Source organism: Mucor mucedo, assembly GCF_025094135.1.
Source record: "Mucor mucedo strain NRRL 3635 chromosome Unknown EV154scaffold_24, whole genome shotgun sequence".
NCBI lineage: Eukaryota > Fungi > Mucoromycota > Mucoromycetes > Mucorales > Mucoraceae > Mucor > Mucor mucedo.
The window spans coordinates 317,992-342,130 of NW_026252308.1; the positions used below are offsets into that span (position 1 = coordinate 317,992).

The 24,139-nt window shown below is 35.6% G+C and overlaps 3 protein-coding genes and 1 non-coding gene across 4 annotated transcripts; 2 read left to right on the top strand and 2 right to left on the bottom strand.

Annotated features, from left to right (window-relative positions):
• The first annotated feature begins 1,089 nt into the window (after positions 1-1,089).
• EV154DRAFT_501631 (uncharacterized protein) lies at positions 1,090-1,555 on the top strand. Its single transcript, XM_051600716.1, has 3 exons — positions 1,090-1,224; positions 1,290-1,318; positions 1,395-1,555. The coding sequence occupies exons 1-3, from the start codon at positions 1,124-1,126 to the stop codon at positions 1,466-1,468; spliced, it is 204 nt and encodes a 67-aa protein (XP_051459995.1). The 5' UTR covers positions 1,090-1,123; the 3' UTR covers positions 1,469-1,555.
• Positions 1,556-1,558: 3 nt separating this feature from the next.
• EV154DRAFT_600847 (uncharacterized protein) lies at positions 1,559-4,435 on the bottom strand. Its single transcript, XM_051607193.1, has 8 exons — positions 3,976-4,435; positions 3,818-3,922; positions 3,284-3,759; positions 2,557-3,195; positions 2,078-2,497; positions 1,896-1,995; positions 1,774-1,818; positions 1,559-1,689 (listed from the first exon to the last, which is right to left on the bottom strand). The coding sequence occupies exons 1-8, from the start codon at positions 4,298-4,300 to the stop codon at positions 1,598-1,600; spliced, it is 2,202 nt and encodes a 733-aa protein (XP_051459996.1). The 5' UTR covers positions 4,301-4,435; the 3' UTR covers positions 1,559-1,597.
• Positions 4,274-7,313, top strand: EV154DRAFT_501641 (Lecithin:cholesterol acyltransferase-domain-containing protein). Its single transcript, XM_051600717.1, has 8 exons — positions 4,274-5,136; positions 5,200-5,330; positions 5,393-5,500; positions 5,569-6,408; positions 6,470-6,675; positions 6,751-6,815; positions 6,896-7,100; positions 7,157-7,313. The coding sequence occupies exons 1-8, from the start codon at positions 4,760-4,762 to the stop codon at positions 7,256-7,258; spliced, it is 2,034 nt and encodes a 677-aa protein (XP_051459997.1). The 5' UTR covers positions 4,274-4,759; the 3' UTR covers positions 7,259-7,313.
• A 1,190-nt stretch (positions 7,314-8,503) lies between these two features.
• Positions 8,504-8,587, bottom strand: EV154DRAFT_t37. The gene has a single exon. It is a non-coding gene; the product is annotated as a tRNA-Leu (tRNA).
• Between the last annotated feature and the right edge of the window lie 15,552 nt (positions 8,588-24,139).

Below are 24,139 nucleotides of genomic sequence, written 5' to 3' on the forward strand. Positions count from 1 at the left end.
AGTTTTGTAAGAGGTAAGTTCCGATAATCGGTAAACTGTTGCATAGTAACCACACCAATTCTTGTCGTACAGTAGAATGATCTTCAATGTGATGTTTGCCTCCGATAAGAGGTGTGGATTCTGTCACAGTGAGTGACACTGAGGAAGAAATTGAAGCTGTATCTTCTTCTTCATCTCCGTATATTCGATGTGACATATTTTTTTTTTTTAATATTTTTAAAAAAGAAAAGAGGAAAAGGTTTTTTTTTTTATATACCCAACAAATAAAAAAAACCGCATTATATATCCCTCCAAAAAAAAAAAGAAAAAGTGACACAACTTTTTGTTGCCTCTCCGCTTCCACACTTTACTCGTTTTAGCTCTTCCGTTTTTTTTTTTGCTCTCTCTCTCTCTTATTTCTCTCTTTTTAATAATAAACATGTTTCATACAATTGAGTTATTTATCCAACCTTTTTTTCTTCTCCATATTTCTGCTAGTCCTAGCAGTCCATGTCAAATTCTAATGAGAAGGCCTAGTGAAGCAGAAAGGCCTCCCTCTATTGCAATCCCGACGTTACACCGGAAATGACGTAAATCATCTGCATTTCAGTGTAAAATGGGTATTTTCCCCCCTCCCTCGATTTCCTTAAATGATTTAATTTTGAGTGTTGAGAGTACCTGAAAAAAAAAAGAAATTTAGACGCATGGGGGGGATTTATAAAAGGAAAAATGTCAATAATACAATGGGATGCTGTTTTATGCTCCTTGCGCATGATAACAACATGAATTGACAGTTTATTTTCTACTTGTATATAGCAGACGACAAACTCTCCGGACAGCATTGTTTGTTACACGTAGACCTGCATTTTTCTGGGTTTTTTCTCTTAAAATACGAAACGTCAGTGAACAGAAACAGAAATCCTTTTAATGTCTAAATGAAAAAAAATGAAAACAAGAGGAGGTGCCATGGATAACAAAAATTGTGCCATTTGTTTCATCTCAAAAGTCATAATTAAAAATAAAAAATAAAAAAAGCAAAACAAATGAGCTCGGGAAGAAAACAACACAATAAAAAAAAAATTAAATTCATTAGTGGAAACTCACCTGTCTTTTTTTTTCTTTTATCTTTGTACAAGTAAAAAAAATGTCTACTACAGATTGTTGTTTAATTTTAATCACGCTTTTATGTCCACCTGTGGGTGTCTTCATGATGTTTGGTTGTGGAACCGAACTGTGTATCAACCTGTAACATTTCCCTTTCACTCTACAAAAAAGTAAATCTTTTTTCTAATTTTTTCTTTTTTTTCTAGCTGTTTAACTTGTCTCGGTTACATTCCAGGTAAATAAAAACACAAAAAAAATAACTGTCAATAAGTATCATCACACTCAACAATTTCATATAAAAAAAATAACAGGTCATATCCATGCATTCTACTTGATGTTTACTCGAAATCCTCGTAATGGTGGAGCCTATCGATCCCCGTATTAACGGACATTTAAATTTCACGACAAACAATAAAAAAAAAAAATTTATGCGCACAGACCTAAAAATAAAAGTGATTTTTTCATTAAGATTTTTATATAATTAAGTGGTAAAATAAAAAAATAAAAAAAATGTCTATATATTATTTTGTTGTGTGTGTCGATGAGATCTCTGAAAGATAGAATCGTCCGCTGAGGTTGCTCCTGCTGCTACCGACATCATGCTTGCTTTTTTCACATGTTTATTTCTTTCAATTAGATAATCTGAATAGGCTGACCAGAGTCTTTTCGGAAATAGGAGTATTGTTTTACCTAGTTTCAAGATATAAATTACGATCCAAACACCAAGCGCAAAAACTATAAAAAAAAAAAAAAAAAAAAAAAAAGGAGAGTATGAGTCTTACTGCCTTTATTCAAATAAATGAAACTATTACGTGTAAGGAAATACGAGAGCAGCGCATACCCTCTATCCAGCCATGGATTCTTTGCACGGTTAGTTAAAATGGATTCAATATCTACTTCCAGCTTTTTGAGCTACAAAAGAAACAGAACATATCGTTAAAAAAGCATAATTACACGTGGTCTTCCCCCCCCCACTCCTCCATTCATGACTTACAGAAGAATAATGAGTTTCAGGAATGTCTTTAATATAGGTTTCCATTCTAAGACGGGTATCATCCATATCCAGTTGTACATGATTCACAAAATGTTCAGTCTTTTCCAACGACTGTTTAAATCTATTCAATTCATTCTGTAGACTGTTGACAAGGCTCATGATTTCCTTTTGTCGACAATCGAACGGATATTCGCTGGAACTGGAATACATGGATCGTGCATTCCGACTGTATTTTTCTTTACGGATTTCATATGTCGTTCGACGTGTCAAGGATGAAGAAGAAGAAGGTGTCATGGGTTCGGGCTCTTCTGTCAGGATGGCTGCAGACTGTAGACTGGGAAAGGAGGAATTACGAGGAAGATCAGCGTGAGAGTATAGATTCAATGATTGCATCGTCTCTAAATGATCCACTAAAAAAGACTACGATTTTTCTTTTTTTTTTAAACACATTTTATGCACACTTTAATAAAATAACTTACGTCGGCATTCCTCTTAAAAGATTGAAATCGTTCGAGGTTTTGCTCGATAGATTGAATGGTATCTTGAAATTCTTCTGCATTGACATCATCACTATTTTCCTCACCAAACAATGACACATGCAAATCCACAAAGGGACCCTCATGGGCGGACCCTTCCATCACTACCGGCACCAATTTGGTAAATTCGATATTATCAGACCGTGCAGTTGTAACGATGGCAATATGTCTCCGACCTTTCTCGGTGGCTGTATGATTCCCCGTAATGATATCTATCTCATCCACCGTCTCCTCTCCTTCTTCCTCCTCCCCCTCCTCTTCTTCATCATCATCATCATCATCGTCACTCTCCCCGTGTTTATGCTTTACAGTTAATTCCTTGATTTCAGCTTTTCCTAAATCTCCATACTTGTCAATTAACTTTTGTACTTCGGAAGGAATGGATTCGTAATCAAACAAAAATGTTTCTTCTGCTTCTTGTAGAGTGTCTATATTGACAGCAGGTGAACTATTCTTTTTTAACTCGAGTAAAACATCCTCTTCTTCAACAGCAGGTTCTGGTTCGTTTTTTGCAATGGGTTCGTTGTTTTCTGCCGATTGGAGATTAGGTCGTTCTTCATGCGTAGGATCCACACCTGCACGCTTTTCATACCCCCACCCAAAAAAAAAACAATGATGAAAATAAGTGGGACTAACAAGGAATAATCATAATATAAGGATAATAAATTACCTGATGATCATGTTCCCATCGATCAAGCACGGCATCATGATAATCAACGAATTCCTTGTTCTCAATCAACTCTTCGTCTTCTTTGGATACGGTATCGGATTCATCTAAAAACGAAGATTGAAAACTATCAAAGGAATCTCTTCTGTTATTGGCGGTGGAAGGTTCTCCTCCACCACCACCACCTCCTGTGGCACTTTTAAGCTGTCCAGAACGGCCTCCAAAATTGTTGATGGGTAAAGGGTTATTATTGTAAAAGTCTTCAGCAATGGAAGCCGAAGCGGACATGACGTTTTGGTTATCCTCTCGTTTGGTCGTGTTCTTTTTGATGGGTTTGATCAAGGATTTGTAAAGCCAGGAACGGCGTTTACTTTCATTCATTTCTGAAGAACTCGTTGCTGGACTGGTGATCTTCTTTTCGGGTGTCACTGGGTCATCTTCTGATTGCATTCTTTTTCTTGTGATATTCTCGTCATGATCTATTAATAAAATTATTTATTTCCATTATCCCTTTCTCTCCTATTTTTTTTTTGTTACCTGAGCGTTTGCGAGTGTGATGTTTGTTTGTATTCACTTCGGGTAATCGGCTGGTTAGTTCTGTAAGCTTGAATATGTCTTCATCAGACACTGCACCCAATAAATCTGCTTTATGCGATAAGTACACGCATATAACACTACTATAGGATTGGTTTTACCTATGTCTTTGGTTGGTTTTCTATGAGTATGTTGCTGCTGTTGCTGTTGTTGTTGTTGTTGGTGGTGGTGGTGGTGGTGATTTGTTGTCGAGGACTTTGTGACGTTGTAAGACCTTCTGTTATCTAAAGAACGAGACGGTGTGACTTGTACAGGCGTGGATTCCAACCAACCTCTCTTGTTTTCTAAATTAAACGTAGATGGTTGTTGTGTTGGTGCCAAAGCACTAGAGGAAGACTGACTACGCTCATGTCGCTTATTTATCAAGGAAAATGACCTTTTGTTTATAAGAGACTCTTTGGCTTTTTCGTCAGAATGTGGAAGCATGACATTAGAGAAGAAAGAAGGACAACTTTTTTTTTTTTTGACTGTCCGGTTATTTTTACTCCCCCCCCCCCTTTTTTTTTTTTTTTATTGTGTGTGTGCACAACTCAGACCAATGGAGGATGTTTTAAATGGCCGTCTCCTGCAAGGGATTACACAAGCGGTGGCTGTAGATCTTTTTTTTTTTGCTTTTCCGCCTGTAAAAGCCCCCATCACTAACAAATAAACGAATGGCATCATGTTTAATTCGTGCAGCCAATGAAAAAGGTCCTAAAGAGTTTTACAAAAATTATACAAATGTGGGATTTGATTTTGTACTTTGTGTTTCGCGAAAATTAAATGTCCATTGGACCTTTAAACCCCAAAATATAAATTGTAAATCCGTTCAAAACTAGAGGGTGCTGTGATAGGGGGGTGGAAAATATAAATCCCTTTCTCTCTTTTTTGTTTTTTTTTGCGTCAATGGTAAGCATTAGAAAAAGACGTCATTCGAAAAGTGACCATGTCAGTCGTCATGGACGAGAACTTCCTGAGGATATCATGGCAGACTCTGGCATGATTTTTGTCGAAGTACGACCTTTTTATCGCTGGAAGCGATTTAATTTTATTGTCGGCTTAACTGTGGGTTTATTGGCCATGTATGCTGCCTCCACCACGCCCGTTGCACAAAATCAGTTGACGGTCTTTCAGGATTTCCTTTATTTACAATTGGCAGATCTCGATATCAACAATATCTTGCCCCAATCCGATTTAGTCGATGAATTACTGGGAAATTTCACAAACTTGATCAAACCTACACCTCCTACCGAGGCCTCTTTTATGCCCGCTACAGAATACAAGTAATAACAATCAACTACTTACTATTAAATCCATCTCACTCACACACCCCCTTTACATAAAAGAGATGAGTTGGGATTGAAACCTCATTTTCCCGTTGTTATGATACCAGGCATTGTTTCATCTAGTCTTGAAAGTTGGGGAACGTCTGAACGCTCTAGAAAATATTTCCGTAAACGCATGTGGGGCACAATGAGTAAGTATACCATTGCATATTCTTTTCACACTCTTTCTCATCCCCCTCTTTTTCTTCAAAAGCCATGGTTCGCTCTGTTCTATTAGACAAGGAAAATTGGATTGATCACATCATGCTAGACCCCGAAACTGGTTTAGATCCCGAAGGATACAAAATTAGAGCAGTGCATGGTAAGCTCAATAACAAGCATTTACTTATCTTTTTTGATTTTCCAAACCTTCTTTTAAAAAAAAAACAGGCGTGGAGGCAGCAGATTATTTCATCACTGGTTATTGGGTATGGGCTAAAATCATTGAGAACTTGGCAACCATTGGTTACGACACCAACAATATGCATTTTGCTTCTTATGATTGGAGACTATCATTCTCCAACCTTGAAGTGCGTGATAACTATTTCTCACATCTGAAAGCCACCATTGAATTATCTAAAACTCACTCTGGTCTCAAAAGTGTTGTAGTTAGTCACTCCATGGGCAGCTCCATGTTTCCTTATTTTCTCAAATGGGTGGAAAAGGAAGCCGGTAAACATTGGGTGAATGATCATATCGAATCCTTTGTCAATATCGCAGGTCCCTTAACCGGTGTCCCCAAAGCTGTCACTTCTTTATTAAGTGGTGAAACAAGAGATACCATGGCCTTGGGAAGTTTTGGTGCCTATGTGCTTGAAAAATTCTTTTCACGTCGTGAACGTACTAAACTCATGCGTAATTGGTTTGGTGGTGCTTCCATGTTACCAAAGGGGGGTGAGGCAGTTTGGGGCGACGCACTTCATGCACCCGATGATCAACAGGATGAAAAATACGAATCGTTTGGTAATATGATTTCATTTGTACCGCATCCAGAAGGCATCAATGAGAACTCAACAGAGACTCCCAGTGACTCCTCCACGGATCCTTTGATCAGAAACTATACTGTATCAGGCACCATTGATCTTTTATTAAATAATGCGGATGAACAATTTGCAAATCATTTGCATTCCAATTATTCGTATGGTGTCACAACCAATTTGAAGCAGTTGAAAGCAAATGATGATGATCCCACAAAATGGTCTAATCCTCTTGAATCACGTTTACCCAACGGTAAATACTTACCCATTCATTTATTGATGCAAACATTTACTTAACACGAGCTTTATTTTAGCTCCTGATATGAAGATTTATTGCTTTTATGGCATCGGTACACCTACTGAACGTAGTTACTATTATGCCGTGACTGATGAAAGCATAGAGGAAGATTGTCCTGGAGTTACCAACGGTACAGGATGTACTCATATCCATCAAAGTGAACATCAAACAAAATCATCCACCGCTGAAAAAATCGTACATTCCATCAAGCATCCTAATCTGGTACGCGAAAAAAAAAAAAAAAAAAAAAAAAAAAAAGTACCGATTCTTAACGTTGCATCTTAACTTCCTTTCTAGTACATTGATGCCAATGTAAATGATCCTATTCAACGTGTTGAAACAGGTATTCGATTTTCTGACGGGTAAGTAAAAAAAAAAATGCTCCTTTTTTTTCTTTTTGTAAAACCAAAAATTAACTAATCAACTACCTAAAAAAAAAAAGTGATGGTACTGTACCTTTATTGTCTTTAGGATACATGTGTGCTCCCTCCGGTCCATGGAGAAAACATGCAGATTTATACAATCCAGGTCATAGCCCCGTTGTACTTCGTGAATATGAAAATGAAGTGAGTCCAAGTAAATTAGATGTGCGTGGTGGGTATAAAGCGAGTGATCATATTGATATTCTTGGCAATTGGGAAATGACCGTAAGTTGGACTTTTTTTTTTTTCATCAAAAAAAAAAAAACTAACTGGTTTTCTAGTTGGATTTGTTGCAAATTGTTTCTGGGTTAGGTCATAACGTGACGGAAAGGATCCTTTCGCCCATTGAAGAATACGCTAAAAAAGTAGACCTGTCTCCATAAATTTTATTCCATCTTATTCAATGGATCTTATAATAAATCATGTATTTTAGATAAATAAGTTCGTGTGAAATTGATCTTACCGTTCTTGCTTTATAATCTGTGATCCACTGTTTATTTTAAAATAGCAACACATATATAAAAAAAAAAAGGAAACTGTCTTTTCCATCTTTCTTTCATTTTAAAAAAAAAATAGTTTGTATGTCAATGAACGACTTAACCAAGAAAAGAAAGGATGAAGATATTTATAATCTCTTCCACAAAGTAAGTTACTCTCGTATATCTAATATCTTTTGCTTTCATGTACTCTACTGAATAATCGTCTTCAGGAAATCAAAAAAGGTCGCTTAGCTGATGCCGAATATTTATTTGTAAATATCAAGTATCAACCAAAAGATACTATGCAGCAAATCGAAACAAGATGTATGTTCTACGAGTTCAAAGACACCAAATGTGAATCTTTTAAAGCCCTGGTTTATGATAAGCTGGATTCAAGCCTCAATGGACAAGCTATCAGAGCTACTGAAGCCAGAATTCTGATTGAAGATCAGGAGGATATGTATGGTGCTATTCTTAAACATGCCAATGACACTAAGGATAAAGAAATGAATGTTTATCTAACAGCTAATAGAAGAAGTCCTTACCCAGACGAGCCATCCACCTTTTTAAAGAATATCCATGATGCTGAGGTTAAAGTGATAGATGCTTGTCTAACAGCTGACATGATGGATGCTTGTCTAAGAGCTAACAGGAGAAGTCCTTATCCAGACAACACTGTTTCTACCATAATTGACATATAAGTGTTAACAAAGTTTTTTTTTGGCAATATTAACTTTTAGTTTTAATTCTGTTTGTCTTGAAATAAAAATCATAAAAACCTTTTTTCTTGTTATGATTGCCATTACAGCGTCTCTTAATGCGATATTGTTACATAACTGATACAAATCATTTACTCAATTAACATCACACATGGATGCTCTTGTTGAGCATATCATCTTTTTTTTCTAATAATGTGTTTTCCAAATAAATAAATCTGTAAATACATCTAGCGATACCAAGTACAGATATGCTTTTTTAAGTTGGTTTTTTTTAACTCACTATCTCGTTGATGGAACAAAAGAAAATATACCTTCCCATTACGCTCCAACGATATAAAACAAGAAATCATACAAAAAGAAACATAAACGGCTCCAACAGCATCTAAACAACTACACACACCACAAAACGCAAAATAAAATAAAAAGATATTAGTATCTGTGGGGTTTGAACCCACGCCCTCTTTCGAGGAGGGGATCTTAAGTCCACCGCCTTAGACCACTCGGCCAAGATACTGCTGATGACGACTTTGATTTTATGTAAAAGTATAACTCAAAATAATAACAATTTTAACAGGTCACGTGATATCCACGTGTAAGATCTGTGATTGGCTGAGTGCGATAAAGAAATAATCCGAATCCCTCGTTTAGGTATGAAAATAAGTAATATATGGACAGATCTTTTCTAATAACTCTTTCGCAATTTTTAGTAATTTTGACGGGCGTGAGCTGCCAACCAATGAAGACAATAATGTTAATAGGGCACCATATCAAATATAGTGGAGACCATTTTGCATCTTCAATTACAGTGTTATCACTGTAAGTTCAGACAATGGGGGGTTTTTTTTTTCGAACAAACTATAAAATGTTTGCAGACAGATGCAATATATTTTGGACAGCATTAAAAAGGTATTCAGTGTTGTGATCGAGGCTATATGCATAATATATGACTCTATCTACACTCCATTTGATAATCCTAAATATAACTCTTATCGATACCTTATATTAAATAATGTGTCGTATTTGGGTACAATTCACTTAAGAATAATTAAGCAAATCATTTAAATAAATAAACTATGAAATTAAAACAACCTTTGAAGTTGCATATTAGTATACGCTTGTATACTGCTGTACAACTTCTCCTACTACAAGTATATATTTGTATATTAAAGGCTGCATGATTGGCCTAAATACGATATACGAATGACAGTTGCATACGTAATGCTATACCCCTCAGTTATGATATCGGCGATTGAGAAGAGAATCTTCTCAAATCAAATCAAGAATTTTAGAAAGAGAAACTTAATATTATTAGTTCTCTCAATGGGTTTGATACCCATAGATAGAATAGAACAGCTATTAATATAAATGGTTCCTTTACTTATATACGGATTTAAATTATCTCTCAGATAAAGAGCATAAAGAAATAGTGTATGAATTAATGGATACCTATCTTCTACAACTAAATATATAAATAACGATAAGACATTTTATATTTGGGATCGTATTTTATTCATTACAAAGATAATGAAGAAATAATCAATTATTATGTTCTATTACCAATTACACTTGACAAAAAAGTATGCATCTCTTGCAGTAACCGTTGCATGATCTGATAAATAAGTGTCTCGTAATACTAAAGATTTATTAGGATACTCATGTTCCCGATCCACTGATATGGGACAACGTTAACTGGAAACTATTATTCTAACGAGTAGTATTCATTTAATCTAAGGCGGGAAACAAAGTATAGATCTATTCCCAAACCAAAAAGGTTGACTCGTCATTAAAACTCAGGAGAGTTGTGCAATATAAAAAGGATCAATTATTTCATAGCAGCAGAGTTCTTTTAGTCTATTTTTACCTCGAATAAAGGTATACTTTTATCTCATTACTTTTCTATCGTAACAATTTTGTCAAATACCACATAATGATCATTTACTTTATGTACAGGCTTGATCTCATATCATCCTTCATACAAGTATAAGGCATACCCATTTAAAAAATAACATTAATATGAAAATATGTGAAGGTTACATTAGCCACAATGAGGTGCCACAGCTACCTTTATTAAGAACTACAATTTCCCCTGAATATTGTGTTACACGATATACACAGTTTAAGGATGAATGTTATTGTTATTGACATCTCATTATGGTCTTTCTGTACGGGATAATTACATCCGAGTACTATCTGGATAAATCTGCCCACGATCGTCATCATCCTGACTGTTATTAATGTCTGAAATTATGTGTATATAAAGACCCCCCTTTTTTTTTGCTTGATAAAGCTTTATTTTATTTTTGCAGTTTGATAATTTCACTTTGTTAACTTTCCCATTTTATTCTTCATTCGCTATTGTCACTCTCGAATTTCTCATTCAGACAAATGTAAAAAATATTTTAGAAAGGCGTAAAAAAAGGTATTCAGACAAAGACTTGATTAATGTTCATAAGTGATACATACCCAGATCCCATTTAAGATGTCTTTTGCATTAGGCATCAAAAGTGAAAGTCGTATTTATTTAGACCAACGCTTCACAATTGGCGCGAACAAAAGTTTATGCACTTTTGCACAGACATTAAAAAAGGCTTTTAGAATTAAGTGGCATCACATGCCTTACTCCCAATCTGAAAAATATAAATCCAAATATCATACTTGAGAATAACAATTTATAGTACACTCTGTTAAAGAATTCTGTTCTGGCATTTTATAAACATACCAAGTCTATGACAGTGGTTCAATATTTGAAGTAAAATAAAGAAATAACATAAAGCAAGTTGAATAATTATTTTATATTGATAATTTCGGCCCCCTTTACTTAGCACATGGCAGTTACAAAAATTAACACCTTTTGACAAAGTGTAAAAATGCGGGTAATGTGGATTGTGCTGGATTTATTTTTGGTGACTTTGCCTTCATTATGACTAGTCATGAAAAGGGACGTATATGCCTAAAAACCATAAATAATAGTTAACTCGCTACGACAATATGTAATATGTCTTGAATATGCTTTTGAACAAAAGCAACATTATGCAGAAAGTTAGTGATAAACGTAAATAACAAACACATAAGTAAGTATTAGACACAACAGATTTTGTCTGCCTGAGGCTATTCGTAAAAGCCATGACAAGCCACCTCACGGGGCAAGCTGCATTTCACTCAAAGAGGACCCAAAACTGCAAAATATCGCGCAAAAAGCGACTCTCAAATTGAACAGTAAAAAAATCTGAGGGGAGGAAAAAGGCTGAGTTGCTATGACAAGAAGGGCAGTAGTAAAGAGTAAAAAAAAAAAATCTGAGGGGGGCAGAAAAAGGCTGGGTTGCAATTACAAGTAGGGCAGTAAAGAGTAAAAGATCTGAGTACAATCTTCAAACGTGAAAAGGCTGGGTTGCGTAACTAATTTCTCCTAAATAAGCAAGGCTTTACTCGTTGAACAAATCTCTGGAGCTTGTTACCAATTTTATAAGTACTTACGTTTTTTTATATGTGTATACAAATGCGTTCTTAGTAAATAATGATTACTATTTGATCACCAATAGCTTTTTTAGCGTATACACTCTTTTCATGACTAGTTGTATGAAGGTAAAGTGCTCATTTCTCCCTTCAAAATAAGTACGTCATTTACATCAGACCGTCCATCATAGACCCGAAATACTAAAAAAGCACAATAATAGACGCAGGTACAGCCACTTTTAAATTTCTGGGTCACTTAGGATCGGGTACCTTCTGGCTGTCCCAAAGAGTCGGATCTTTTTAAGAGGCCCTGTTACACGCACTGGAAATATACCAAATACAAATTTCTCATGTACTGCCTGTCGGATTGTGTCAGTCATTCACGGTTGAGATAAATCATTTAAAACTATTTTTTCAGGCTCATGAAACCCTTCCCCAAAGTTTTTTTCTTTGGGTTCTGTGATAATTTTAATTTCCTGCTCAATACCCTGTTACATAGTCAGACGCGAGCTTTTTTCTTTTGTTTCCATTTTACTTCTCAAACATTTTTTTTTTTTTTTTTTTTTTTGCTCACTTTTTGAAAAAAAAAAAAAAAAAAAATTGCTCACTTCCAGGAATCTTTTTTGCTCAGTGTGTGCGAATTATTTTAGAGGGGATTTTTATTTAAACAAATTTCGAACTTGAACTCAGAATACCGGCAAAAGCCCTTCAAGTCGCTTATCAAGACATGTTGGCATGCTTCAGTGATTCTGGTGTTCAGAGTTTTGGCCTCTAACAGTCTTTCACGTTTCAATTTCTCTTAACAACAGACCAAAACTGCTCAATAGGGTTTAGTTCAGGGGAATAAGGTAGTATATACACGCACCTGTACCCACGACTTTCGATAAACTTTCTAATATTATCGGATGTATGTATGGGCGCATTATCCATGATAATGTAATGCCCTTTGAATTCCTCATGGCGATCCATTACATCGATAGTGCTGGCAAAAATAAAATTGAAGTAATGTCCCGTAACAGTACCAATACTTTTCTGCATTTTACTACCACCAACCGTCTTTTGTTTCTTAGAAGCTGCTGAATAGGGTACCCTTATCTTAACATTGAAAATGCCATACGGGGATATAGCACCCAAAATTGTCGTAGTCTTCGCTCATGTCAGTGGTTGGATAACCTCAGCTCGAGTGCCTTTTTTGGACCAAGCCATTGTTCGCATCAAATTGATGTGAAAGGCGGACCTGATGATGAAAACACAATCCATGTCGGTTTAAATCCATCTTGTAAGCCAGTCGAATCTTTCCCTCAATGCTTACGGACGAGTTTCTTTCTTTTGAATGAAAGTGTGCTTTTTTTTTAAATGACAAGGTACACTTCTCCGTCATGAAGTTGTAAAAAGTTGTTTGGTTACTTTCAATTCACTGAACTGGCTGGTAAAACTTTCTTTTGCCTGATCCAAAGTTGCAGAAGGGTGATCGATAAACGTTTCTTCCAAATGCTTTTATGCTCCTCATTCAATAAAGCAGGTCTACCAACTTTCTTTTTCAGTTTTTTTTTGTCTCCAATCCAACCCGCGATCCAACAATCAAATCCTTGTCTTTTTTTTCAACCAGTCGTAGGACGATTCTACGGGTATTACCTAGCTGCTTTCCTGCTTTACCTGCAATCAGGACTTCTTCATAAACCAGGTAGAAAAAAATGGCCCTTGACATCGTCTACATGTTTCTTGTAATAAGAAACTGGTCCTGTTGCAACAGCAGAAACCATCTTGTTGCCTTTAATTGATGCCTCGGGCTTTTCAGGTGGTTTAAATTCGAAGTCAACAGTGTCAGCGAGTGGGTGACCGTTCACGTCTACTTCTATTTTATCCGGGTCATTTCAATGCTCATTCACAGCATTTCCTTGTCCATCTTCCTGATAAGTACGAAGGTCCATTGGGTTATACTGATTTTCGAAATTTGTGCCAAATGTATAAGTTAAAGTAATCAAAAAATATTTTGTTAAATGAGCAAAAAAATAAAAAAATAAAATGGGGTTCCCCTTCAGGTCGCTGATCTCATTTTTTATATGGCGTATGAGACCAATCCTCCGACCACATACTTTTTGACCTATGCTACGCTTTGGTAAAAATACGTGGTTCCTGGAGAACCCATCAGAAGATCAAGGTAGATGTTTTACCACTGGAAATTCATTTATAATAATGATCACAAAGGTTCTTAGAAACTGTAAAAGAGATACATCGTTCATAATAAACAGACTAAAGACACTATTTACTGCCAGGGTTGACAATTTCATCACTAAGGGCTGTTCAAGTTCTATTTACTAACAAAATAATATCTAATGTACACTTTAGAGACGTTCGCCTGAGTTAATACATACGAAATTTAATGTAAGGGTTTTGTTTCTGAATGTTAATCCACTTACCAAGAACTTAATATATTGTTGTTGTTAGCGACATACAAACTAGCCCTTCAAAGGTTGCAATTCTCAAACATGCAACGAATCATTTACTTTTCCATGCCCCTCGCTCCATTTTTTTGTAACAACGATATATTTTTATTTGTTACATCTGTTTTTGTATGATTATCACCTATGACACTTACTGGTTCAAGTTCTGCTTGAGATTAAATGTACTACCATATTACAGCCTAGACTATGCGAATAATTTATATACAAAGACGGGAAAAAATTACGCTATTTTAAGGAGCGTCCCAAATTTGGGACGCTGCAAAAATGTTTGCTGATTAAAAATTATTTTAATCACGCTGCTAAGATCCTAGGCTGTGACTACGTTGCTTTAGCTGTCCCTACAGTTGTTGTAACGGGATTCTAATTACCCATTGGCTTAATAAATCGAACTGTCTGAGCATCTTCTTGACTATAATATACTCTACAACTAACAAGAAAAGTATTGACAAAGCGTAGAAATTGGGGTGTAAGAGGACTTATATTTTATTTATTTTGAGAATTGTTTGGTTTGATTGGTAGAGGCTCTTCTGCGCTTTGTTACTGGCTGTGATACCCATTGGATGGCCTGAGCTACACGTATCAGTCAACGTCCCCTCACCTCACAGTGTAATTTTCGGAGGGAGGGCTTAAAATAAGCCCATTGTTTACTTTGCCGGAATATTTTTTTTTTCTTTTACTCTTGCTAGAGGATAAAAACATCAATCAAAAATGACGTTTAAAGCAACTTTTCCACAGACGTTTTTATAAGAGACGCGGTGTGGTCATCAGAAAAAGTCTACAAAAAGCTTCAAAATTTTGACCTTAACATTGGTTGGTCATTGACGGAGGGAAATTCCATAAAAAGAAAAGAAACTTACAGAATACGAAAACAATGACCGTATCGTAAAGCCTTATGTAGGTGCTATTAAATGCCCTACCTTTTTTTTACCAATAGGCCAGCTGACCTCCTGTCAAAATTGCTTGTATTAAGAACAGCAACTGTCAAAACTTGGATTCAGTCATTAAAGCTTTTATGCTTTCAATTGAAAGATAAGCCCCCCCCGCCTCAACGACGGTTGAAGTTAATCAAACAAAACAGATAAAAGGATACAAAAAAATTCTTCGTTCTTTATATACCAATTTACTTCTGTTCTGTTGCCATTTTTTTATAGTACACCCTGTGAGGAAACTTTTTACATAATTTGCACCCTCGAGTTTACACCCTTTTGGCCCATATCCCTTTTATATTCTCTCTCATCAATCTCCCAAACATTTTGAAATAGATTTACAGTAGCCATATATCTTTTTTTTATTGGTACCTCCATTACTTTTCAGCACCTTATTTTCTTATTTCTTGTTCTCTTCATATCATCAAGCCGAAACATACCTCTATTTCCTTGTATATTACACCCTTATCCACTTAATATTCTTTTTTTATGCGTCGTATTCATTTGCCCTCTCGTGTTATGCTTCTCATGTTAATTTGATATCGTATCCACCTTCTTCTTTTCTTTTCTTGGATTTGATGTATTTTTAATCTCATTGATACTTTCTGATTTTGTTTATCTTGCTCTCGTTTGTCCGATTACATCTTTTGTTGTTGCAAATAAATACCTCGTAAAACGAAGACCAGCCTTCAATTCTTTCAATACTCAATGAAATTTCATCATTATCTTCATTGTCTACAGACAGGTTACCGCAATTGCCTATAATTCCAAACTATCGTTTGGGGATCCTTTCCCAAAGGTGATGGTATCTATCATGAGAATTTATTGGTCATCTCTTGCAGTTATGAGTTTCCTGCTCTCGATTTCTAGTCGCTGGTTTTATTATCACGTTGCTAATCCACTAGTCTGATTAGCAGGCCAAACATTTATCAAAATGAAGGCCAAATACCTGAAAAACGGCATAAGATGTTTTAAACTTTGAAAAGCTAAAAAACAAAATTAGAACAAAAATAAAAGCGAGCCCCCATGCCTGTATAATTACCTGTTTGACCTGGTTTTAAAGGTGGCATAACATTAGAAGGCTTCCTACACTGTTTCTTGCGAGATGGTGGGGAAAGAAAAAGAAAATAAAAGAGGTGCGTTTTTTTTTTTTTTTTTTTTTTTTTTTTTTGTTAGCGTTTGAATGGTCAAGTCACAATAGGACATTAAATAGTTTTATCAGCTTTTGAAAACCTTTGTTAAATCCAGAAATTGCTAAAGCAGAAGACACTTGACTGTCTATCATAGAAATGAAAACTGCAAACGTACACTAGTGCTGTTCGCAAAAAGATCTGGTACGCTCTCTTGGGATAATGGTCATTCCTTAACCGTTTTTTGCGCAGTGTACTAAAATAGAAGGAAACGCAACGTTCAATTTCTAGCCTTATGCTGTGGCCGATAAATACGCCTGTACAAGTTGATGACGTCAAACGGTTTCAGCTACACCTCAAGTCGGATATTCCACCTTTTCAGTATTTTTGAGAAAATTCTAGGTGCTCATTTTTAATCAATCACCAAGGAAACCTGCAGCAAGCGTAAATCCTACGAAAGACAAAACGAACAAGGGAAATGAAACACCTCAATACCTTTTCCGTTTCCTTGGATAACGACGTTCACCAATAATTATTTTTTAAATTGACGCAATTTTCCCCTCACTTTTGTATTGAACCACCCCACTACGCACAATAGACAGTGGTTAAAAGCAGAGACAGCACACATCAACACTGGATGAACAACTACACGATAATGACACAATCAAAGCAAAGAAAGAGTTGAAGGAGTTCAATCTGGAGGAGGTTCCTGCAAAACGTTTGGTCATAGCATCTCTATGACATATTTATACTTGAATTATGTGTGATCAACAGGCATATACACACTAGTAGGTTGTCAAGATATAAATCATTTGAGGTGAGTTATTTTTTGTGTTAAATGTGATTGTGATACTAATTCTTTTATGACGCCGTCCTAATAAAAGATCCGTCTCAATCCTTGATGTAAACCCTATAACATGAGAGCTACACATACATCAATTTATTCCTAAAGCATACGTATGGCTGCAGCAGAGGATTGAAACTTTTATATATATACACTCGTAGAAAATGGCATAAGTTCTTGTTATCATTTTTTCTCTATAAAGATCACTTGGTGATTATGGCCGATGGATTCCGTATTAATTTGACGTGAAGAACAATAAAAGAGGATTGCTTTTAATTCTGTGGATGGGGGAAATGGAAAACATACACGGGTATTTGGTGGAGAAGTAGTATATGAGAATGGTAAACCACACAAAGGAGCTACAAGGATGTTAATAGTCAAAACTATCGGGTTTAAGCCAACTTATGTATCACAAAAAAAAAGCAAAGATCATACTTGACGAGGTTAGAAGTTCATTCTATTTGACACATGTATTCATCGCCGAATACAGAGTTTGTATGTATAAATATTGGGGGAAAGAGAGTGTCGATACATTTACATCGTCTACCATGTCCTCTGTAAAGCAAGCCCCCCTTTTTTTAAGGTATTATCAGTCTGAAAATTAAGAGAAAGAACAGAGTCTTTAAAGTCTTCTTGTTCTTTACGTCCCTGATCATTGTATCAGCCACATCAAATACAGTCGAGTTGGGTATTCTTTTTTTTAAAAAAAACCTCAACAGCAAACACTCGGACCTTGTTTATATTTAAGTATTATGTTTCTCTACAATCCATGGCTGTTGCTAGGCTTAAATTTGATCGATTGCTTCCTAGTGCGGTCACTATGAGAACTTGATGGTTGATTGCTTCATCAAAGAAAAAACCGGGTGCATTCTTTTTCTAAACCGGTGAGTAGTCTTGAGAATTCAGCTACTGAGAGAGAGAAAAAAAAAAAAAAAAGGAAAGCTCTATTCTTTAGGTTTTGTGATACTTGTAATGCCCTGTAACATGGTCAGACGCGAGCTTTTTTTTGTTTCCATTACTGCTCAAAATAATATTTTTTGTACTGAACTCGTAAAGGTTCATTCTCGATAGGTTGAATATGAGAAATCCCCCCCCCCCTTATTTTTGGAGGTTCTTACTTTAACATAATAACGGCAATTATATTTGCAATTGTCCTTTTGACGTGGACAATTAGTGTCCCAAACTTGTTTTCGAGGGGAAAGTTTTTAATAAAACTGGTAGTGATTTCTTTGGTGACTTTGGGTGTTCATGTTGGCGAAGGAGCAGACACTTTCAAAAGTTTCAATATTTATTTTGCTTTCTAGAGAAAAGAGTTTGTTTTATTTTTACAGAGTGTAAGGCAATTACGGGACAGCCACTACAACATGTGATCTCTTGGGAACAGCCAATAGGTTTCCGATCCTAGGCTGTGACCGCGCTCACTTTGGCTGTATCTAAGGTGTAACTTTCGGAGGGAGGGCGTAAAATAAGCCCACTGTTTACTTTGCGAAATATCTTTTTTTTTACTCTTGCTAGAGGATAACAACATCAATTAAATATGACGTTTAGAGCAATTTTTTTCCAGCCGTTTTTAGAAGAGACTCAGTGTGTTCATCATAAAAAGTCTACTGAAATCTTCAGAACCTTGACCTTAACTTTGGTCAGTCATTGGCGAAGGGAAATTCTATAAAATGAAAAGAAACTTACAGAAATACGAAAACAATCACCATATCGTAAAGCCTTGTGTAGGCGCTATTAAATGCCCTACCCTTTTTTTTTTTACCAATAGGCCAGCTGACCTCTTGTCAAAATTGCTTGTATTAAGAACAGCAACTGTCATAACATTACGTTATTAGAGCTTTTGTGCTTTCAATTTAAAGATCCCCCTTTCGCCTCAAGCACAATTTAAGTTAAGCAAACAGAGAAAAGTAAACAAACAAATTCTTCGTTCTTTATATACCGATTTACATCTGTTGCTATTTTTTTTTACGGTACACCCTGTGAGGAAACTTTTAACATAATTCACCCTCTCGGGATTACACTATTTTGGCCAACTTCCTTTTTATACTTTCCCGCATCAATCCCTCAAACTGTTTACAGTAGTCATATATATTATTTTTATTGGTACCTCCATTACTTTTCAGCACCTTATTTTCTTATTTCTTGTTCTCTTCATATCATCAAGCCGAAACATACCTCTATTTCCTTGTATATTACACCCTTATCCACTAAATATTCTTTCTTTATGCGTCGTATTCATTTGCCCTCTCGTGTTATGCTTCTCGTGTTAATTTGATATCGTATCCACCTTCTGCTTTTCTTTTCGTGGATTTGCTGTGTTTTTGATCTCACCAATATTTTCTGATCTTGTCTCTCTGGCTCTCTTTTGTCCGATTACACCTATTTTACTACTTGTTGCAAATAAATACCCTGTAAAGTGAAGATCAGCATTCAATTCTTTCGCAATTCTCAATAAAATTCAATCATTATCTTCGTCGTCTATAGACAGCCCACAGAAATTGCTTAAAAATTCGAACTATCCTTTGGCGATCCTTTCCCAAAGGTGATGGTAACTATCATGAGAATTTGTTGACCATCTATTGCAGTTATACGTTTTCTGAACTTAAGATCAAATTGCTGGTTTTATTATTACGGTGTTAATCCACTAGTCTGATCAACAGGCTAAACATAAATCAAAGTGAAGGCCAAATACCTGATAAACGGTACAAGATGTTTTAAACTTTGGGAAGCTAAAAACGAAATTAGAAAAAAAAAATAGCGAGCCCCCATGCTTGTATAATTACCTGTTTAACCTGGTTTCAAAGGTAGCGTGACATCGGAAAACTTCCTACACTTTTTCTTGCGAGATTGTGGGAGAAGGTGGGGAAAGACAAAAAAAAAAGACCTGCGTTTTTTTTTTTGTTGTTGTTAGCGCTTGAATAGTCAAGTCACAGCAGGACATCCACCAGGCTGTCTTCAAATAATTTTATCAGCTATGCTCAGAAATGGCTAAAGCAGAAGGACTTTATCGAGTCAAGACACTTGGCTGTCTACCATAGAAACGAAAACTGCAACCGTACACTAGTGCTGTTTGTAAATAGATCTGGCACGCCCTCTTTGGATGCTGGTCATTCCTTAGCCATTCTTTGAGCAGTGTACAAAAATAGAAGAAAACGCAGCGTTGAATTTCTAGCCCATTACTCCTTAAGCTGTGGCTGATAAATACGCATGTCCGACTTGATGACGTGAAACAGCTTCAGCTACACCCGCACTTCAGGTGGTATATTCCACCTTTTTAGTATTTGGAAAAAATTCTAGGTGTTCATTTCTAGTCATTCACCAATAGGACATCCAACAAGCGTAAAATCAACAAAAGGCAAGATCAGTAAGGGAAATAAAACGCACCAATACCTTTTCCGTTCCCATGGATAACGACATTCATCAATCATTATGTGTTAAATCGACGTAATTTTTCCCTCTCCTTTGTATTTATCCACCCCAGTACGCATGATGGGTAGTGCTTTAAGAACATAGTATCGACACTGGATAAACAGCTACACAACATTAACATAAGCAAAGCAAAGAAAGATTGAAATTCCTGCAAAACTTTGGTCGTAGCACCTCTATGACATATTTATGTGTGATCAACAGGCATATACACACTAGTAGGTTGTCAAGATATAAATCATTTGAGGTGAGTTATTTTTTGTGTTGAATGTGATTGTGATACTTATTTTTTTATAAAGCCCTCCTAATCAAAGATCGATATCAAACCTGCATTTAAACCCTATAACATGAGAGCTACCCATACATCAATTTATCACTAAATCATGCATATGGCTGAAGCAGAAGACTAGACTTTTATAAATACACTCGTGGAAGATGGCATGAATTTATTTTAATATGTTATCTGGAAGTTTATTTATCTCTTTGAAGATCACTTGGTGATTATGACCGATAATTTGCCGTGGTATAAGAACAATAAAAATGGATCGCTTTTAATTTTGTGGATGGGGGAGATGGAAAACATACACGGGAATTTGGTGGTGAAGTAGTAAATGAGAATCGTAAATGACACAACATAAAGGAGCTACAAGAATGTTAATAGTAAAGCTATCCGGTGTAAGCTTGTTTATGCATCACAAAAAAAAAGAAAAAATCATACGCGACGATGTTCGGAATCCATTTTATTTGACACATGTATTCATCACCGAATACAGAGTTTGTGTGTATAAATACTGGGGGGAAAGAGAGTGTCACTGCCTTTACATCGTCTACCATGTCCTTTGTAAATCATGCTTTTTTTTTTTTTTTATTTTTTTTTCTTACTTTATTGTCAGTCTGATTATCAAGAGAGAAAAACAGGGTCTTTAAAGTCTTCTTTTATTTTACGTCTTTCATCATTGTATTAGCTACATCAAATACAGTCGAGCTGGGTTTCCCCTTTTTTTTAAAAAAAAAAACTCAACAGCAAACAATCGAACCTTGTTTATATTTAAATATTGTTCTTCTCTACAATCCATGGCTGTCGCTAGGCTTAACCTTGATCGGTTGCTTTTCAGCGTGGTCACCATGAGAACCTGATGGTTTATTGCTTCATCAAAGAAAAAACCGGGTGCATTCTTTTTTCTAAACCCGGGAGTAGTCTTGAGACTTCAGCTACTGAGAGGAAAAAAAAAAAAAAAAAGATCCGGCCACACTCAAGGCTAATCAGCCTTCCCGGGGGCATTTTTTCTATCCGACGTGACAACTTTTAAGCCAATCATATGACATAGTTCTTTATTACATAAGCATACGTATTAAATATAAATCAAAAGTGTATAATAATAGTTGATAAACGCATAATTGCTGATAAGCGGAATTTTTCATAGTTTGTTAAAATGTAATATAAAGAGGATCATGGTAGCTTGTAAATGATATGTATCTGCCACCGTCTTGAGTAGTAAAGTTGGTATATATATTATCAATGAAGGTCCCATTGTTTGTCGTCGATTGCATATCATATGACATAGCCGAACGGAGAACATATTTATTGAGAAGTTGAATAAATTTGGTTCTTTTAGTTGATTCGATGTTAAAGTTGATATTAAAATCACCACCAATTATCATTTTGTCGTTCCCACTAATATCCAATTCTATAATAGGGAGAGCTTCATCTATTATTTTTCTTCATTTCTGAACTTATCGGTTTTCCTTTGCTTCTCTTTTCGTAATCTGCGACGTTCTCGTTTTTCTTCTGCCGTTAATAGTGGTCGCTTTCTTTTTGACCTACGCTTGTTTTCTCTGTCTTCTAATTCCGCACTTGTTAATCGTGGTCTACCCATTGAGATTAATCGATTAAAAAAAAAGTAAAAGGATCTTAATTTGCTTGGGAATGTCATTTCAGTGCTGTCCATGCAATTTAAACTCCGGAGTAAATTGAAAAAAAAGTGAGACGCGAAACGTCACAAAAAAAAGAAAAACAATAAAGGAGGTTTACAGTGCTATTGCCCTATACCACTTTTTTTTTTTGTGTTCGAAACTCCCCTCCCTACAGCAAATTTTTTTTCCAACTCCGGAGTTTTTTAACAAAAAAGTGAGACACGAAATTTATTGGAGGAGAAAACCTTAAGGCCATTTTTTAAAAAATGCCCTAAAAATAGGAACGCGTGAGCGGGGACAGAAAAAAGCAATTTCAGCGGTATTTGACCCCGAGTCTCACTGCCTGCTTAATTCATTGAGCACCGGTGGAGAGTCACTGCTTAAGCGCACAAGCTTACTTGCCAGTATAATAAAAAATTGTCCTACCTGCTCTTTTTAGAATGTTTTTTTTTCTTTTTTTTTTTTTTTTACATTAAAATCAACCTCTGTTCGTACATAATAACCCCCCCATAAACTTAAAGCAATAGAACTGTCTGGCCAGAAAAAGAAAAGAGACGATGTATACCCTACACTTAAGTAATTACTTGTTTTTATAAAAGGAGGGACACCTAGATTAAGCTGCTGAATTCAACTCAACGAGACTCTTTTTATCTGCAAAGCAAAACTTAGGTCTTTGCGTTAATTCCTAAAAATACATGAACAAATTAACTCCAGCTCAAGTATGAATTGGTAAGAAGTGGCTACAGTTGAATCAGGAATAACTAACCCATTTACGTTTACTTCGACCATAGTTCATTTATACAACGTAGCCGTTAGCACTCAGTAAACAAGATGTATGTCACGAATCGTTTTCGGGACTAACACTATAAACACGTAAAGCTTATATTTACAAGGACCTTGAGCAAATAATAAAGGAGTTTAGCAACCTCTTTTTTGTTTAGAAAATCTTAACTGATCAATCTAACTGTTTATTGTTGATGCTGGATACTGTTCCGATGAAACTGAAATATTATTTAGTTCTTTTATCTGTCAAGTGGCATCAAATAATACATGTCCAATTGCTTTATAAACATTGAAATGTTCAATTTTGAAATAATAAAACAATCTTACTTGATAGCCTATTTAATGAAACGTTTCTTGATACGATTATAGAATAACATTCAATCTGAACTATAAGATGAGTTGACATTTATTTAAAATCAATCAATTTTATTTTTTTATTTATTTAAATAAAAGGAAGCTCATGTAACTTTTGTCTCAAGCGCATATTTTGATCTTTTTATTGGGAGGTGGACAAAGATAAGGAGAGGTGGACAGGGATACTGAGGTGGACAGGGATACGGAGAGGTGGACAGTGATCCTGAGAGGTGGACAGGGATACTCGCATATTTTTTTAGGTGGACAGCGGAGTTGGTCCACTCAGGTTGGGATGCGTAAATGTATTTTTAGAATTTGTTTTTCCCCTTCTATGCACTCATTTTCTTAAATGTGGGGTTGCCTAATTAAGCAAAATGACAGGTTCCCATCAAAACAAACTTTTTTTTTCATTTCTATGGTAGACTTTTGTCTTTTTTGTTTATTTCCTTTTTCTTTTTTTTTCTCAACACTTTTTCCCCATATGATTATAATTTTTAATAACTGGTATGCTTAAAATTTTTATATACTTCTTCATTCAAATAACATTCTTTATTCTAGTGTCTAATGCAAACATATTCTCTGTATGGGAAGCATCGTTGAAATAAAGTAGAGAAATAAAAGCTGTATTATTCTTTCAACTCAGTCATTCTTTTTTTTTTTTTTTTTTATATAAATGTAGGAAATTGTCTTTCTCTCTGGTTGCTAAGCTCCTTAATTTACTGAACTACCAATCTCTTTTCCTTTTGAAAGACGCTGTAACCCAAGTCCTAA

Bases quoted from the DNA above. Each gene is read 5' to 3' on its own strand.
- EV154DRAFT_501631 (XM_051600716.1), top strand. From the start codon at position 1,124: ATGTCTACTACAGATTGTTGTTTAATTTTAATCACGCTTTTATGTCCA. The intron at 1,225-1,289 runs GTAACATTTCCC...TTTTTTTTCTAG, and splicing joins ACCGAACTGTGTATCAACCT to CTGTTTAACTTGTCTCGGTT. The intron at 1,319-1,394 runs GTAAATAAAAAC...AAAAAATAACAG, and splicing joins TTGTCTCGGTTACATTCCAG to GTCATATCCATGCATTCTAC.
- EV154DRAFT_600847 (XM_051607193.1), bottom strand. From the start codon at position 4,300: ATGCTTCCACATTCTGACGAAAAAGCCAAAGAGTCTCTTATAAACAAA. The intron at 3,923-3,975 runs GTAAAACCAATC...CGCATAAAGCAG, and splicing joins AAAACCAACCAAAGACATAG to ATTTATTGGGTGCAGTGTCT. The intron at 3,196-3,283 runs GTAATTTATTAT...GGGTATGAAAAG, and splicing joins GATGGGAACATGATCATCAG to CGTGCAGGTGTGGATCCTAC.
- EV154DRAFT_501641 (XM_051600717.1), top strand. From the start codon at position 4,760: ATGGTAAGCATTAGAAAAAGACGTCATTCGAAAAGTGACCATGTCAGT. The intron at 5,331-5,392 runs GTAAGTATACCA...TTTCTTCAAAAG, and splicing joins ACGCATGTGGGGCACAATGA to CCATGGTTCGCTCTGTTCTA. The intron at 5,501-5,568 runs GTAAGCTCAATA...AAAAAAAAACAG, and splicing joins CAAAATTAGAGCAGTGCATG to GCGTGGAGGCAGCAGATTAT.